Genomic DNA, 14,710 nt, shown 5'->3' on the forward strand with positions numbered 1-14,710 from the left:
GTTTGGCGATCACCTAAACATATATTTTATGTATCAGGTTTGTATTGATTTACTTTTAAAAGATGACGTTTTCAATTACCTAGATTTAACAATTTACTTGTATTTTATGCTTGGATCGTGAACATCTAGTTATAACTAAATCGTATTTATTTTTATAGCCTCCACGCGCAGTCTGTAGTTGGCGTGTAGTAGCAACGTGGAAAACCTTTACTAAGAATTTCCATTGAATGATTTATTAACTACTGTTGCTCATAACATTCATATATTTATTGCAGTCTCGACACGAATGTGTAATAAAAGAGGAAAACTATAGCCTTATAGTCAATTAGTGTTTCAGTTGAATAAAACTCAGGAGTTACTTTAAAATTATTTATTTTAACGTAGTTATTAAATTCAGTATCTGATATTATTCATACGAAAGTATAAATAAGATTATTTCCCACATTTATTTGATAGGATCAAAGTTGCTTCAAAGCTGTTGTTACTAACGACTGTGTTATCATCATCGTAAAAACACGTAGAGCTCGCTACACACATATTAGGTTTGGCATTAATCGGCCCAGCCGGGCTGTAAAACCTACTAAGTGTGAATGAACATGCATGCAACATGCAACGGCGTGAAAAACATCGCCGCACCTGGCTGGCACAAACCGAATTACGATGAGTCGGTTTTATTGTTTGATAAATACTAACAAATCACACGTGCCAGCCCGAATACGTGTGTAGCAGGCCTTGTAGAGAAATTATCATACACATTATTGTAAGGGGGTTTACCGCAAACACTCATTAACTAGACTATGTTAACAAACATCTACAGTTAAATATGCCAATAATATTTAACATGTTTCTTTATTAAATGTATTTTATTTGATGTGTAAAAATATATACTTTGATTGTATAAAAATAGTGGCTAATTGATTTACATAATATATTTATATTGTAAGTTGGCAGTTATTCTTGATCATTGACTGTTTTAAAACCTGTTTAGCTCATTTTTTTTGGGCTAGGCCGTATAGACACTCGATAAAACAAATAAAAAAAAAAACCTTATTTTTAAATTAAAAAAACCTTTTTTTTTAATTAGTCTTTTACAAATGTGCCGTTGAGTCGAGAGTATTGCTTAAATCTCAAAAGACAGCTTAAAATTCTAAGTTAAGATCTTGGGTAGTTGCTTGTATTATTTTCTAAGGTGAATATCTAGCTAGTGTCATTGTGTGTTGTCGACTTGCACCGCGCGCATGCCGTCAGTCAGCGAGCACGTGTCTTGTGAGGACGACTCCTCCGGTAGACTGCCGGTCAACTTGCTCAGGATCTCGTAGTGAGCCGCCTCGTCTTTAGACGGACTCGTTTCGTCTAAACTGTACCTGGTGGCAGAAAAAAACATCAAAGCATTTTTGTATATTTTTATGGGTCCATATAAATTTGTTTACTTAGCACATTTATTGAGGGCATGCAAAGTCCCCAACCCGCACTTGGCCAGCGTGGTGGACTCAAGGCCTAGGCCCTTACACCGACAGACACACCCTACACTCTAGACAGTAATGGGTTAAATTTATTATATCCAAAAGGGACCGTATCTTAAGACTGTTATCTGTCCGCCCGTCTGTCACTGTAAGCTGTATCTCATGAATTGTGGCAGCTGAACACTTGCAAATTTTCTAAACAACAAACGTGATTTTAGTGCCATTTCTCATTGATACGTGTAATGGTAACGCTTCGTGACTATCTTTGGTACTTGGCCGGTTCTTAAATGCAAGTTGTACGCGTTCGCCCGTTAGTGTATTTTATGCTTAAATTAGTTATAGCCACGAATTCACTGACTTCTACACTCATGAGTCATTGCAATCGACAATAATGACAGTGAATAAATTACCCGCAAGCTTTGAAGAACGCTGCAGCGGAGGGGTTGTGCGTGAGCGCAGTAAGTCGTACGTAGCGCATCTTGGTCGCGTGTGCGAGTTTCTCCAACACAGACAGCACGCGCTGCCCGAGCCCTTGACGACGCCCGCCCGACTCCACCTGCACCTCGTAACTGAAACAAACAAAGAATAAACTGATGTATACAAAACATTAAAGTAATATATTTCTTCAATAGAAATATTATGTATCTAAAGCAGTGGTTCCCAACCAGTGGTCCGCGAATGATATTAAATTTTAAGTTTTCCCGATGATAATTACACTTTATTTTTAATATACTTACATAGTGGTCCCTGCTAATAATAATATAAAAGTGGTCCCGGACTAAGAAAAGGTTGGGAACCCCTGATCTAAAGTAACCAAGTCTTCTTTTTGTGCCACTCTAAATAAGGAGGAGGTTATGAATAGTACACTCAGGCCATTAAAAAAGTACAAACTTCGTCATATTACCACAGAATAATAAGTACTAATATTACTGTCATTAGTATCGAAATTTCTCGCCTGCACTGCGGAACTGCCCTATACACCACGTAACATGATCTTTTTATTAACAATCTTGAAAGCTCGAGTACTTAATTAGTATGCAGCAGGGATTTCGTACGGTGGCAAATAGGCTAACGCTGCAATATGCCTACGTTTGTGAGCAAAGTGGCTGTCCTCGCTGTATCTTTCTGATAAACCTGCTCCCTCAATACGCCGCCAAATAATTTGAACAAAATGAAAAAAAAACTGCACTTGTGTTGGCTCATGGCTCATGGGAAAACTACGCTTAGAAGCATTAATAGCAGCTTTATGATAGTAAAAGTGGTTCATTAAAATACATTTTTTTTTAAATTTTAATATACATTGGTGGCTTAGATGTGTCACGTCGATTTACGATATTGTCGAAGTACATTTTTGAGAAGAGTACTTCGAAGTGTACTGCTATCGACCTAGCATTATTGTCGAAGAAGTATGTCGTCGAAGTCGCATTGTTTCTTATTTAAGTTATGTCGAAGAAACGGTTCGTCGGTGTACAATAGTGTCTGAGACTAGATATATCGAACTCCAGTATTGTCTAAATTAAAACGCATCGGAGTGCCATTTGGTCGGAGTAAAATAGTGTCGTACAAGAATTTGTCGAAATTCACTTTTGTAGTCACCTGTCTGGTATGATTTGAGAAATGTTTACAAAAGTCACAAAGGTCAATATACTATCTAAGATCGAGAACAGAAAATAATGAACTGGATTTTTTTTCATATGTACCTATTTCAGATTACATAATGAGCAATTTAAAGATATTGTAGAGCGCTATCGGGATGAAATTGAAGCCACCCTGAACAACTTCGACTCAACATTTTCTGCGTTTTCCTTTTTCAGTGGCTAATCCAGGACATAAGGTTAGGGCTAGATAGTACTTTAAAATCCTTAAGGATTCGACCGGCTACCACGTCAAAGTAATAAATGGATACTTTAGTCATCATTCTGTTACAGTCACTCGACCAGACACAAGAGTGTTTGACAGATGGCCTGATGATCCTATGTGCGTGTGAAAGTGTTCTAAGCCGCCTTCTATCAAATTATACCAGAGGCTAACGAAAGCTACGCGATACTACAGACATTTGACTATATTTTTATTATAATTATTACCATGCAAAAAGTCAGCAGTCTACGTGCAAACTAAGATTAACAAATCTATCACGTAACCCTGTATTGACAGATAACGTCACTAAAATACTTTTTTGTAACAAACATTGTTAACATTATAGCGAACTTTTACATTTGCATTTCTTTAGCTGCGTCTGCCTGCCTACTAGTAGTGCGTAGATATTGAAAGTTACAAGTTCAAATGATAGTAAATCACTACATCGTAGAGTGATCGGATTAATTACAATATATGCACTGAACGTATCAATGGGTGAGATGTGTGACCTCACTGAGGGTTACTCAATGTCGCCATATTCCTTTATTACTTAACTTTGACTGAGATAACGATATATTGATTGGATAAACGTTAATTAAGAGTGCGCATAAAAAGTAATCACCGCTCGTAGGCGCTTTGATAAACTGTAGCTAGCCAGACATTTTGGAGGAGACTAATTGACGCTTCTCAGATCACCTGTGTCGTTGACTCTATTAATCGTAGTGTTTCGTGTGCATTCTGCGCCACAGAATTAGTATACAGACTAAGTGCATAGTAAAACGTAGGGCGGATGGAACTTGTCGTGTCAACATCAAGCATCAATTATTATGAAAATGCTAATAATGAGCATTTTCATAATAATGACCAGGCAATTATTTCGTGAGAAGCGGGAGGGTAGTCAAATGTTGCATAGAAGCTCATGTTAATTATTTGTGTGTAGCAATTACTTAGTTCTGATTGTGATGTTTAATGCACCTTTATTAAATTTTAATTTCCTTGAATGTAAGAAAGTCTTAACACTGTCCGTTTAATAATCACCAGTACAAACATTCTGTTACACGCATCAGTGCACGTGCGTGGCGAACTTAAACGAGACAGAACAATTGGTCAATATCAGATAAAAATGTTACTAACTTAATTATTACTACACTACTGTCGTTACGGCTGTGGAACTTTATTTCACAATAAAATCAAAAACATATTAAGGGAAAGCTTTTACAGCTCAAAGAGAGAACTCCAAATTTTCGTCACGGAAAAAAATCTGAAACTTTATCAATGCACGCTGGAAACACGCACCTACAAACTGAAAATTGGTCGTTATCGCCACGAGGTAATACTAAAAAACCACGAACAAATGCACTACTACTTCTCCACGTGATCCACGCAAACTTATACATCTTTATTATGTCTACACTGCAGAAACACTTCACTAAAGAAAGTGATTATCGAGTAAGAAAATTTCGGAACGTTGAACTAATAATGCCCGATGATAAAAATAATTTGAGCAGGGCCAGAGGGATTCTAGTGCAGTAGCGTCCTTTATTAAAATAAAGAAAATAGAAACACTGAGGAACAGTAAAAACCCCAATCTGAAGCGTAAATATTATCATGACTTTAACACTAAAATGGTAAAACATCAAATCGATGAACAATTTCCACCAGTTAACTTCTAAAAGATGATGATTTAACGGATTCGAAAAGTAATTAAGAAAAGATCAGTCGTTTTTTGGATAAAAGCTAAGCTAGATTCTTAAGTTTTTCAGCAATGGCGCTATTGCATCACTCACACGTTCAAGCAATTTTATATAGGGTGATTCTGTAAAAGCAACTGTTGGATAAGTCACAAAGACTATGAAAGTATCATCTATTGTAAGACTAGGATTATCTATTCTCCTGGCGATTAACTTTAACGATTTTTGATATCTTCATCATTTTTTAAAAGACGAATTATTATTGAAAATCCGAAAGACGTAGATACCAATAGGCAAATAAAAATGAACCAGATAAAAAATCTAGTAGCAACTGGATTTATTAGTCTCGACAAAACATTAGCGGATGAGGAAAATGATTACCAATATTCAACAATGTATCTCCAAATGTTCACAAATAGTTTTTATTAATGTCAAGAAAATGCTGCCACTTTGGTTCTAAATTAAACTATATCACTGGACAGGACTTGCACAAAGCACGTTGTCACTTTTACACAAAGTAAATAATTTTGATTTTTTGAACGAATTCTGGCTAGTTTCTAATGCAATACAAATGTGAGTTAGCAACGCCTGATGCGCTGGAAATCAAACAGATAATGTGACATTTCATGAGGACTAGTGAAGAAAGTTTCCTCTTGTGCAGAGCGGGGGAAAAGGGGGTGGCGGCGGATCGGATGCACCCGTAGATACTGTTATCAGTTCCCTCTCTGAGAGAGTAAGTGACGACAGAGTTTATCAATGGCAGTTCGGCGGTTTCAGGCTAGACGGCCTCGCAAACCGAGACGAGCAGCAGAGAGATGCAGGCGCGGCTTCTAGGGCTGGTTCTGTTGTGGGCGGCGGGGGCACACGCCGCTCGCTTGCTCGCCGTGTTGCCGACCAACACCAAGAGTCACCATGTCATGTACGGCCGGATCCTGGACGCGTTGGCCAAGAAGAATCATGACCTCACGATCATCACGCATTTCCCAATGGTACGTAAGCAATCACAAGTATAAAACTAAGCGTATATTTTGTTCTATCGTTTAATCTCCCTATCACGTACCTATGTCCTATACATCGGATCTAATGGGTACTATAGAAGATATTGATTAATTGGAATTGATTAATTTAAAATAATACTTTTACAAAAAATGCTGATGACATTTTAGAAAGAATAATTTAATTAATATTACCGAATGATATTTGTATATTATTTACCAAAATATATGGATACAGTATAGAACCACTTATCGATCACCTGACATTACACGTGGCGTCAGCAGCTCATAAAGACACGTGCAATATTATGATCTAAATAGATTAACACGATGAATAGTACTATGAACTTGTTAATTACTACGTAATTAAAAGCTTGGAACGTGTAGGTATAATCGTACGACCCCATACAACAATGAATTGAGATATGCAACTATGTTGACAATAGTTATGATCGTAGTATAACGTTAGCGATATTATCAGCAAATCACTAAGTGTAATACAGGATATGGGTTAGAAAGTGAATTTATATCACATTTTTAAAATTGTAAAGGGCAAATTCTAATAAAATCAAGTTTTCAAATAAAATGTTTAGTAAGGCCGGGTTATGTTACGTAGCTAAAAGGAAGCTTGCTGTTGTAAAATCAGTCAATTTAATTGGATATTAAGATGACAAAAAAAGAAACTACCCATTAATAAAATTTATAGATCCTTTAGATCACGTACTAAATATTTAAAAAAAAATTAAAATTAAGTAGGTAATTTAAAGCGAATGTAGGACTTAAAACATTTTCATGCGGTTATGAAGAAATCGCATTACCCTTATTGTATTACGCAACGGTAAAATGTACGATACGTCACGAGTTTAATTAAATAAGTGAAAATGCATCGCTATTATGTATCAACTTCCAAAAAAAAAGATTGTGCTGTGATATATGTAATATTGCATTTTTAATTAGTATCGTATTAAAAAGTAACCAGTGACAAATATGAGATAACAAGCTCACGAATTTTCGGCACATAATTATAATTAATCGCAAAAAGTTCTTTTGATTATCACTTACCTATTAGGTATGCAATATTACGCAACGCAAGTTATGTGTGGATGCTCAAAATTTTAAAAAGGGAGATTGCATTGAGGCCGGATTTCGCGAAAGTGATAATCTTACATTCATTTGAGTTTTCATTTGATTTCGGCAATTTCATAACGATTACATGCTATATCGTTTTTTGCAGTCGTTATTTTAAAACCTAAGTGTCTCAGATCGGGGCCTACTCTGGCCAGGGAGTATAGGGAACATTCCTATTTTGTCAATTCGTAGTTGCGCCACTGGATTTGCTAGTAATTACTAGTAAGCACCTTATATGTAATTGTCAATCTTGAGAGTACGTAGAGATCACCCGTTATATTGGTGGTTTATAGTTGGTATATACAACACGGATTGTAATTAAATGTAGGTGAATTCGAGGACAAAGATAAATAATGTTTACTTAAAACGAAAATTCTCGTATTCCATATCCTATTGTTAAAATCTTTGCGAGAAATCCGAACAGTTTTACAGGATATTAGAAAACAATGATGACAAAGCTAGTATTAAAATTGATATTTCATCGAAGACTGAGCGCCTGCATTTGACATTTGCATTTCTGGCCTAATAAACTCCGATCGAGTTTAGAAAGAATATATCAATATGAAAATGAACGCCGTGGCTGATGCGATTTCGTGATTGCCAAGTGGTGTGGGGATTTCTAAATCACCAGAACCAAAAAATATATAAATGGCTGCCCTCACAATCTCAATCATAACTTTGACTAGTCAGTAAACACAAGTTACCATACGGCTCTTCGATTTAAGATATCTGGTACCTTAGTCTGATAACTAGGAGAATATTATCTCTATGAGGATCTTGCAGAATAATCGCGGGTCGCGCTGTGTCAATGCTCTTAATCTCTCAGTAATCAAGGGCAAGGAGACGTGCGGTCATTCATTCATCGTAACTATTATCACAATGTTTTCATATAGTATCAAATGTTTAAAAACATAAGCCACTCGTTGCACTCGTGAGCTACTCGGTCAAAAAATACCGTTAGTCATCGGGTCACGCAATGATCCTTTAAATAAATAATTACAATATTTTGAAAAGGCAACTCCCGCGTTAGTTATGAATAATTCTTTGTCACTAGACATTACAGACTTACATAACTGTAACATGACGGACAAAACAGCCTTCAATGTGAAAATGTGAAGCCCAGGGTAGAAACACAAAATTGTTAAGTGAATGGTGTACATATGTAGTATTTAAGTAGCAAATCAACAATTTTGCCTTAATGACTACTACGCCATACAAAAGCAGAAGACCTTAGACACATTTCAAAATGACTGAAAGTTAAGTAGGGAGAGGTCACATAAAATATGGGACCGTTTAGGTGCTAAACCCATAGATTTTCAAAAGAATTTGCTGAAATAGTAGTAGCAGTACAAAAAGTTTTGTTTATTCAGACATTACGATTATCCAGACTAATTTTAAACTGAGATTATATCACGATATTACTTCAGACGCCTCAACGTAATAAAAATCATGACATGTGATATGTTCAGTTGTTATGCCTATAAGGAAGATAGGAGAAGATATACTACCGGGTCGTGTGCGGACCGTCTGGCAGTGCAGATATACGTAATTTACATCTACAGGTCACTATAAGCATTGGTTCTTGTAATGCTTCAACGATAATGATAAATATGATATGATATTTCGTTTAATTGTGTGGAAAAATTATTGATTGAGCAAATCTGTTCATGTGCTTTGAGGATAATATCATGTTTTTTGTTGTTTACAGAAAAAGCCGCTTCCAAATGTAAGAGAAATAAGCTTGGCGGGGACAAAACCCGAAATCAAGAACAATCTCAACTCCATAAAACACAATACTTTCAAACCCCATTTTGTTCGAAACTTGGAACAGATAATGAAAGAATGCGTTGATTCGTGTGACATCGTGTCCCAAGTGCCAGAAGTCAAAGCATTGTTTAATTCAACACAGACGTTCGATCTGATTATTGTAGAAGTGTTCGGAAGTGATTGTTTCCTGCCACTGGGCGTAAAGTATGGTGCACCGGTGGTCGGTCTTCTATCCAGCGTACCTCTGCCATGGGTAAACGAGCAGTTGGGCAATCCAGAAGCAACAACATACGTACCGTCTTACATGGTCGGATATGGACAGCGAATGTCTTTATGGGAACGTTTTTCAAACACAATGGCTGTAATAATCGCTAAAGTTTTGTACAAATACAAATCACAGATACCTTCACAGGTACAGTACCGATCTAATTAAAACATGATTTTATTAATCTAAGTTATTTTAGTGTGCATTATTGACCTCGAATTGTCATTACAGGTCATAGCGGATCGTCTTTTTGGACCTGGACCGCGGTTGGAATCCCTGGCACAAAACTATAGTTTGGTGCTGTCGAACAGTCATTTCAGCATAAACGAGGTCCGCCCTCTAGTGCCTGCTCTAGTAGAAGTTGGAGGGTTACATTTGGACGATTCACCGACACTTCCCAAAGTAAGTGGCATTCACTTTAAAAAAAAAAAGATTCTACTTGCTAGAAAATAAAAATTTGCCGAAACGAATATTATGTTATGAATACGAATTCATTTACGGCATGCAGTAGACGAACATATCATACGCAAGTCACTGGGTCATCCAGACTGCGTGTCCAGTCCAGTGTCCATTCAAATTATCGCAATTGTTATTGTCCGCACAATCGCGCGCTGTCATAGCAAAGTAAAATAATTAGCCTCGGCGCTTTGGCTGGGTAGAAATGCAAATATGTGATTCCTACATAATGAATTCACAAATCAGATACGTTTTAACTTGTGGTAAAACGGATATTAGCGATTTAGGATTCTTTTGGGTTAACAATAATTGCATTCCGCATTCCCTCAAACCCCCTAAATCTTACTAGGCTTAGACATATGAAATTGTTATGAGAGGATCCTTGAACATAAAAAAAGCAAATCAGAAGATAAATACGTAATGATGTCACCTTCATACACACCTTTGACACGCCTTATGAGTTAACATATTAAACGCAAATTAACAGAAAAATATAATTGCGGCGGCTAAACATTTAAAGAATACGTGTATCAATACAGATAAATAACACACGTTGCTACTAACATAACAGAGACCTACAGGGTAGTGTTGAACTTGTTTATTTAAACGCATAATTAAGAGTAAAATGACAATAATGAATCAATATCAATGCAATTAAAATCTTCAAAGAAATAATAAAATGATGTCAGAAAAACAGCGCAAACAAGTAAACAGAAAACTCTTAGATAAAGTTATTGGATATAGCACAATTCATGCGAAGGCGATATGTCTTATAGAGAGGTGTATATAGGCATGTAGTAGGACATTATTGTTTTAACAGTACCGTCTATCACGATTCATAGAACACGTCCATCACGACAAACAATTAACCTACATTACTTCATGCAATAGGGAAACTATCTGCCGACCCAGGACCTTAGAACAACAACAACAGATAGTGACAATTGATTCATTTGTGACTATGGATACTAACTATTAGGTATCTCTGGATCACACGCGATGCTAGTGATTTGTAGAATTGAGGACATTTACTGAAAGTCTGAAGGTCTGCTCTTAGAAGTTTACGAAATTACATTTTTGATTTATGACTTCTTTTGTTATTAGCATTCTGTCTACAATGTTTGGTTAGTGTTTTGCTGATTCAGACACCTATTAAAGATCTATTTTTTTAAGCCTACGTTTTCCGCCAACACGACGCTAAAGCCTCATAAAACAATATATATTTTTTCTATCTTAGGACATGAAAGAACTTCTGGACGCATCGACGGAAGGTGTCGTGTACTGGAGTTTTGGATCGATGTCAAGAATTGAGACGATACCGACGGACGTGTTGTCGAAGATCTTCGACGTAATTTCGGAGCTATCGCAGACTGTGTTCATCAAGATGGACAGACGCATGCTGGCACAGAACCTCACCGTACCAGACAATGTGTACACCATGAATTGGATCCCGCAACATGCGACCTTATGTAAGAAACAGCTTATAACATTTTATACTGGCAAATACGTACATTTTTAGGACAGTTTATAAGTTTTGGAATTTGGTCAGATTTTTTACTAATTTGTTGTTTTGAACAGGTCATCCGAACGTTAAGCTGTTTATATCACACGGTGGTCTCCTCGGAACACAAGAGGCTGTGGCTTGTGGCGTGCCTATGCTCATGGTCCCCCTGTATGCTGATCAAGCGCTCAACGCCCGCGGTATGACAGATCGAGGGGTGGCAGAAATCGTCAAACTCGAAGAAACTGACAAGGAAACATGGAGGAAACACCTTCGTAGTTTATTGACTGAACCAAAGTAAGTGTGGATATTCATATACTTTTTATTGTTAGGAACGATTCTCTTAAGAAGCTCAGATCGTATTTAAACAACAGATGATAACGTGATTAGTTACTTTTCATGGTATATGATTTTAAGGATAGACAAAATTTATGCTCTATTCTGATTTATAAGAAAATAATTATGTTCACACTATGCATTTTATATGTATAGGTGTTCAGGCCACCGAGAGTCCGAGACAATAGCAACGTCTGTGCAGATAACCTTTTCTGACATAATATTTAACTGATACCTAGATAATTGGCGACTATGTTAGTTATCATCGTATTTACATCAGGGAGAGTGAAAGAAAGTCAAATAGTGTTCGTAAACAATCTGAACACGGATTTCGATCGCTCGAACTGCATTGCACCATATTCGACCTGCATTTTCTATAGGTTCAATGACATTGCTACCGCAAGGACTGAAACTACTGTATAATAAAATTGAATCTGTGTTTTATAGATTAGTGGCAAAGCCAGAGAACGAATTGGCCGCATTGACATTGTTTTATGAAAGCTTTTTTTCCAATTCTTATCAAATATATTTTTGTTTTTCAGGTACAAAGAAAATGCGTTAAAATTAAGAGACGTGTTTCTAGATAGGCCGATGAAACCGCTAGATATGGGCGTATACTGGATCGAGTACGTGTTGAGACACAAAGGCGCCTCGCACTTGCGCTCGCCCGCACTCGACCTTACGCTCTCGCAGTACTTGCTACTCGATGTAGTAGCTCTTAGCATTACGATAGCATTACTTACAACATTTATTTTGCACAAACTATTTAGATATCTATGCACCAGGTGTATTAAATGGTGGCCCAAGGAGAGAATTGTTTTTGAAAAGAAACTCTTAAAAAGAAATATTAGTTTTTTCTTATGCATTTTATGGAAGTATAAAATAAAGGCAAATTAAGTTTAATAACATATCAGATTGTGTGTGTCTTCTCGTATTATAAATTAATTTAGGTGTAAATATTATGTTGTAAGATATTTATAAATGCTTTATTATATTTTGACTTTTTCTTCCTCCCTTACAAAATATTATATTGGTTTGATAATAATATACAGCATCTTAAAATATATTCCTATGTAGGGGTTGACTTTAGACAGGCTGCCAAAGAAAAGAGACATGTTGTGCTGACTCCATGCAAAGTATGATAAGGTTGTCCTTATTACACTTTGCATTGCAATAGAGAATTTGAAATACCATAAAGAAATACTATATGTATTAAAAATACCGTAAGTTCTAAATACATTAATAATACCTGTTATATTCTATTGTAAAAAAAAATTCTACTGCAGATTTGTGTCATCAGTAAACCTTTAGATGCAATATCACTTCCACCTTAAACCCACTTGTTTGGAAGGCTAATGATTATAAAATGTGGTATCTAGTATCTATTGCTCTCACACTAGTAACATTTAGTTGTATTAGTTAGATTAATAACGATACTATTGTATTCACTCAGAATGTTATGCATACTTAAGTCTTGCATTATAATCACACTATGTATGTGATTATAATGGTCGATATTCATGTAACATATATTATTCTAATTTCAAGTATAACATGAGACCACTATTGATATCAATCTAATACAATTCAGAAAAAGACTATCTACTAGATACTACTAGATAGCACTTTGTCTCACTTGGGAATTGAGACTGACACCCTGTATTTAATAGTTTGTTACACTAGCAACTGCTTTAGAGGTTGTCGATAGACATATTAGGTCTGGGAAAGTCTTTTCGCATTATGGTATGTATGAACTTGTAATACAATCTCTTTGGCTTCAAGAATCACAACCTAATGAACCATGTTCTCATATACACGGTTCACTAGGTTTCTTTCAGTGAGCTTGTGAGGTACCCAAATATCGAGCTTTTTTTGTGTAGACAAAAGATTTTATTACAAGTTCATACATACTATAATGTGAAAAGACTTTTTCCCCAACCTAATATAAACTACAAGTATTATTTAATCTAGATACTTACCAATAGAGGACAGGATCTCCAAAGTCCATATCAAATCTGAAATGTGAGAAGGCCAGGAGTGTTCCATTTTTCTCTCTAGCTATGAGGTACCAAGCTGCATCATCTGTCATCTCCTCAACCTTACGCTCTTTGTTCCAGCCCCATGCGCAAGTTTCATACCTTAAATTATAAAACAAAAGATAGTAAAATATACTTTTTTCATACACAATTTATAACTCCAAATGCTACATTACCAACAAGAATAGAAATATAATGAGATTTTGAATGAACTTTACAGTAAATGGTAACTGGAGATAGAGCTATGTTCAAAAAATAATAGTTATACCAATGTCTAAGGTAAACAATCAAAAATACCCTTACAATTGTTTCATATTCCTTTCGGTCAGATCTATCGCCCATTGAAGCACGGTCTTGTCAAGATCAGTACCCCGTTGAATGTACATTTCCACCTCAAGATCATTATTTCGATACACTAAAAGTTCCTTGCATAGTGCAGCTAAGTCTTTCAATTTGTTGGCAGAAGTAACGTGAGACATTCCATCAGCGATCCGGCGTTGTTCAAGCTTTCTTGCTTGGCGTTTTTCTTTGTTTTTGTTACCATTTGCTTGTGTTTTTTTCTGAAAACAAAATGTAAGCGCTGTCGTAATTATCTGAAAGAAAACCCCGCAGTTTATTGCCTAATTTATGTTATTTACTTACTCCCATTGTTTTCAATAATAGGTTATACAATGTTTTCACGTTTATAGGATTATTTATAGGTTTCTTTTAACTTTTCGGCGGGAAACAACAACAATAATTATTGTATTTGTACTTGACAGTTAAATGACAGACACTCGTCGCCGTCGGTATCAATTGTCAAGTGTCAATGTCAACCAACAATATAATATGTAGCCTGGGGAAATTATTTTCTTGCCCATTCTCGGCATATGGTTATTCTTGGTCCCATGCTGTATTACCTATGAGAGTTAGCATGGAAGGAGTATATTTATTTTGGCTAATATCAACTTTCGTTTACCTATCGATAACCGACCATTGGTGCGGTACGTGAGTGCGATAGCGCAGACTTCATACATTTCTTGTTCAGGTAGGACAAGGTAGAGCAATTTAGGGCCAGTAAATTTGAATATGTTATTAGCAATAAAATTTTAATAGAAGGATCCCCAGTAGTCATTCCTAATAGAAATTAACATATAACAATAACAAATCGATAAATGTACTGATAGCAAGAAGTGAACAATTTTTTTTTCTGGAGATAAGAGAGACACGATAAAT

General features: G+C 36.1%; 2 protein-coding genes across 2 annotated transcripts; one reads left to right on the forward strand and one right to left on the reverse strand.

Annotated features, from left to right (window-relative positions):
* Nucleotides 1-364: 364 nt before the first annotated feature.
* Nucleotides 365-14,296, reverse strand: Naa40 (N-alpha-acetyltransferase 40). Its single transcript, XM_076126738.1, has 5 exons — nucleotides 14,138-14,296; nucleotides 13,799-14,055; nucleotides 13,439-13,597; nucleotides 1,874-2,032; nucleotides 365-1,364 (listed from the first exon to the last, which is right to left on the reverse strand). The coding sequence occupies exons 1-5, from the start codon at nucleotides 14,141-14,143 to the stop codon at nucleotides 1,208-1,210; spliced, it is 738 nt and encodes a 245-aa protein (XP_075982853.1). The 5' UTR covers nucleotides 14,144-14,296; the 3' UTR covers nucleotides 365-1,207.
* LOC142981066 (UDP-glucosyltransferase 2-like) lies at nucleotides 5,781-12,453 on the forward strand. The gene is made up of 6 exons (XM_076126737.1): nucleotides 5,781-6,000; nucleotides 8,843-9,313; nucleotides 9,398-9,568; nucleotides 10,860-11,091; nucleotides 11,201-11,420; nucleotides 12,002-12,453. The coding sequence occupies exons 1-6, from the start codon at nucleotides 5,827-5,829 to the stop codon at nucleotides 12,354-12,356; spliced, it is 1,623 nt and encodes a 540-aa protein (XP_075982852.1). The 5' UTR covers nucleotides 5,781-5,826; the 3' UTR covers nucleotides 12,357-12,453.
* Nucleotides 14,297-14,710: the final 414 nt, after the last annotated feature.

This window comes from Anticarsia gemmatalis, chromosome 19, assembly GCF_050436995.1.
Source record: "Anticarsia gemmatalis isolate Benzon Research Colony breed Stoneville strain chromosome 19, ilAntGemm2 primary, whole genome shotgun sequence".
In the NCBI taxonomy this organism is placed as follows: domain Eukaryota; kingdom Metazoa; phylum Arthropoda; class Insecta; order Lepidoptera; family Erebidae; genus Anticarsia; species Anticarsia gemmatalis.

What these genes read in the sequence shown, in the direction of transcription:
- Naa40 (XM_076126738.1), bottom strand. An exon ending in GAAAGGAATATGAAACAATT is followed by an intron (nt 13,598 to 13,798) that starts GTAAGGGTATTT and finishes TTATAATTTAAG; the next exon opens with GTATGAAACTTGCGCATGGG. An exon ending in GCGTTCTTCAAAGCTTGCGG is followed by an intron (nt 1,365 to 1,873) that starts GTAATTTATTCA and finishes TTCTGCCACCAG; the next exon opens with GTACAGTTTAGACGAAACGA.
- LOC142981066 (XM_076126737.1), top strand. Translation starts at nt 5,827, where the DNA reads ATGCAGGCGCGGCTTCTAGGGCTGGTTCTGTTGTGGGCGGCGGGGGCA. An exon ending in TCATCACGCATTTCCCAATG is followed by an intron (nt 6,001 to 8,842) that starts GTACGTAAGCAA and finishes TGTTGTTTACAG; the next exon opens with AAAAAGCCGCTTCCAAATGT. An exon ending in CCCGCAACATGCGACCTTAT is followed by an intron (nt 11,092 to 11,200) that starts GTAAGAAACAGC and finishes TGTTTTGAACAG; the next exon opens with GTCATCCGAACGTTAAGCTG.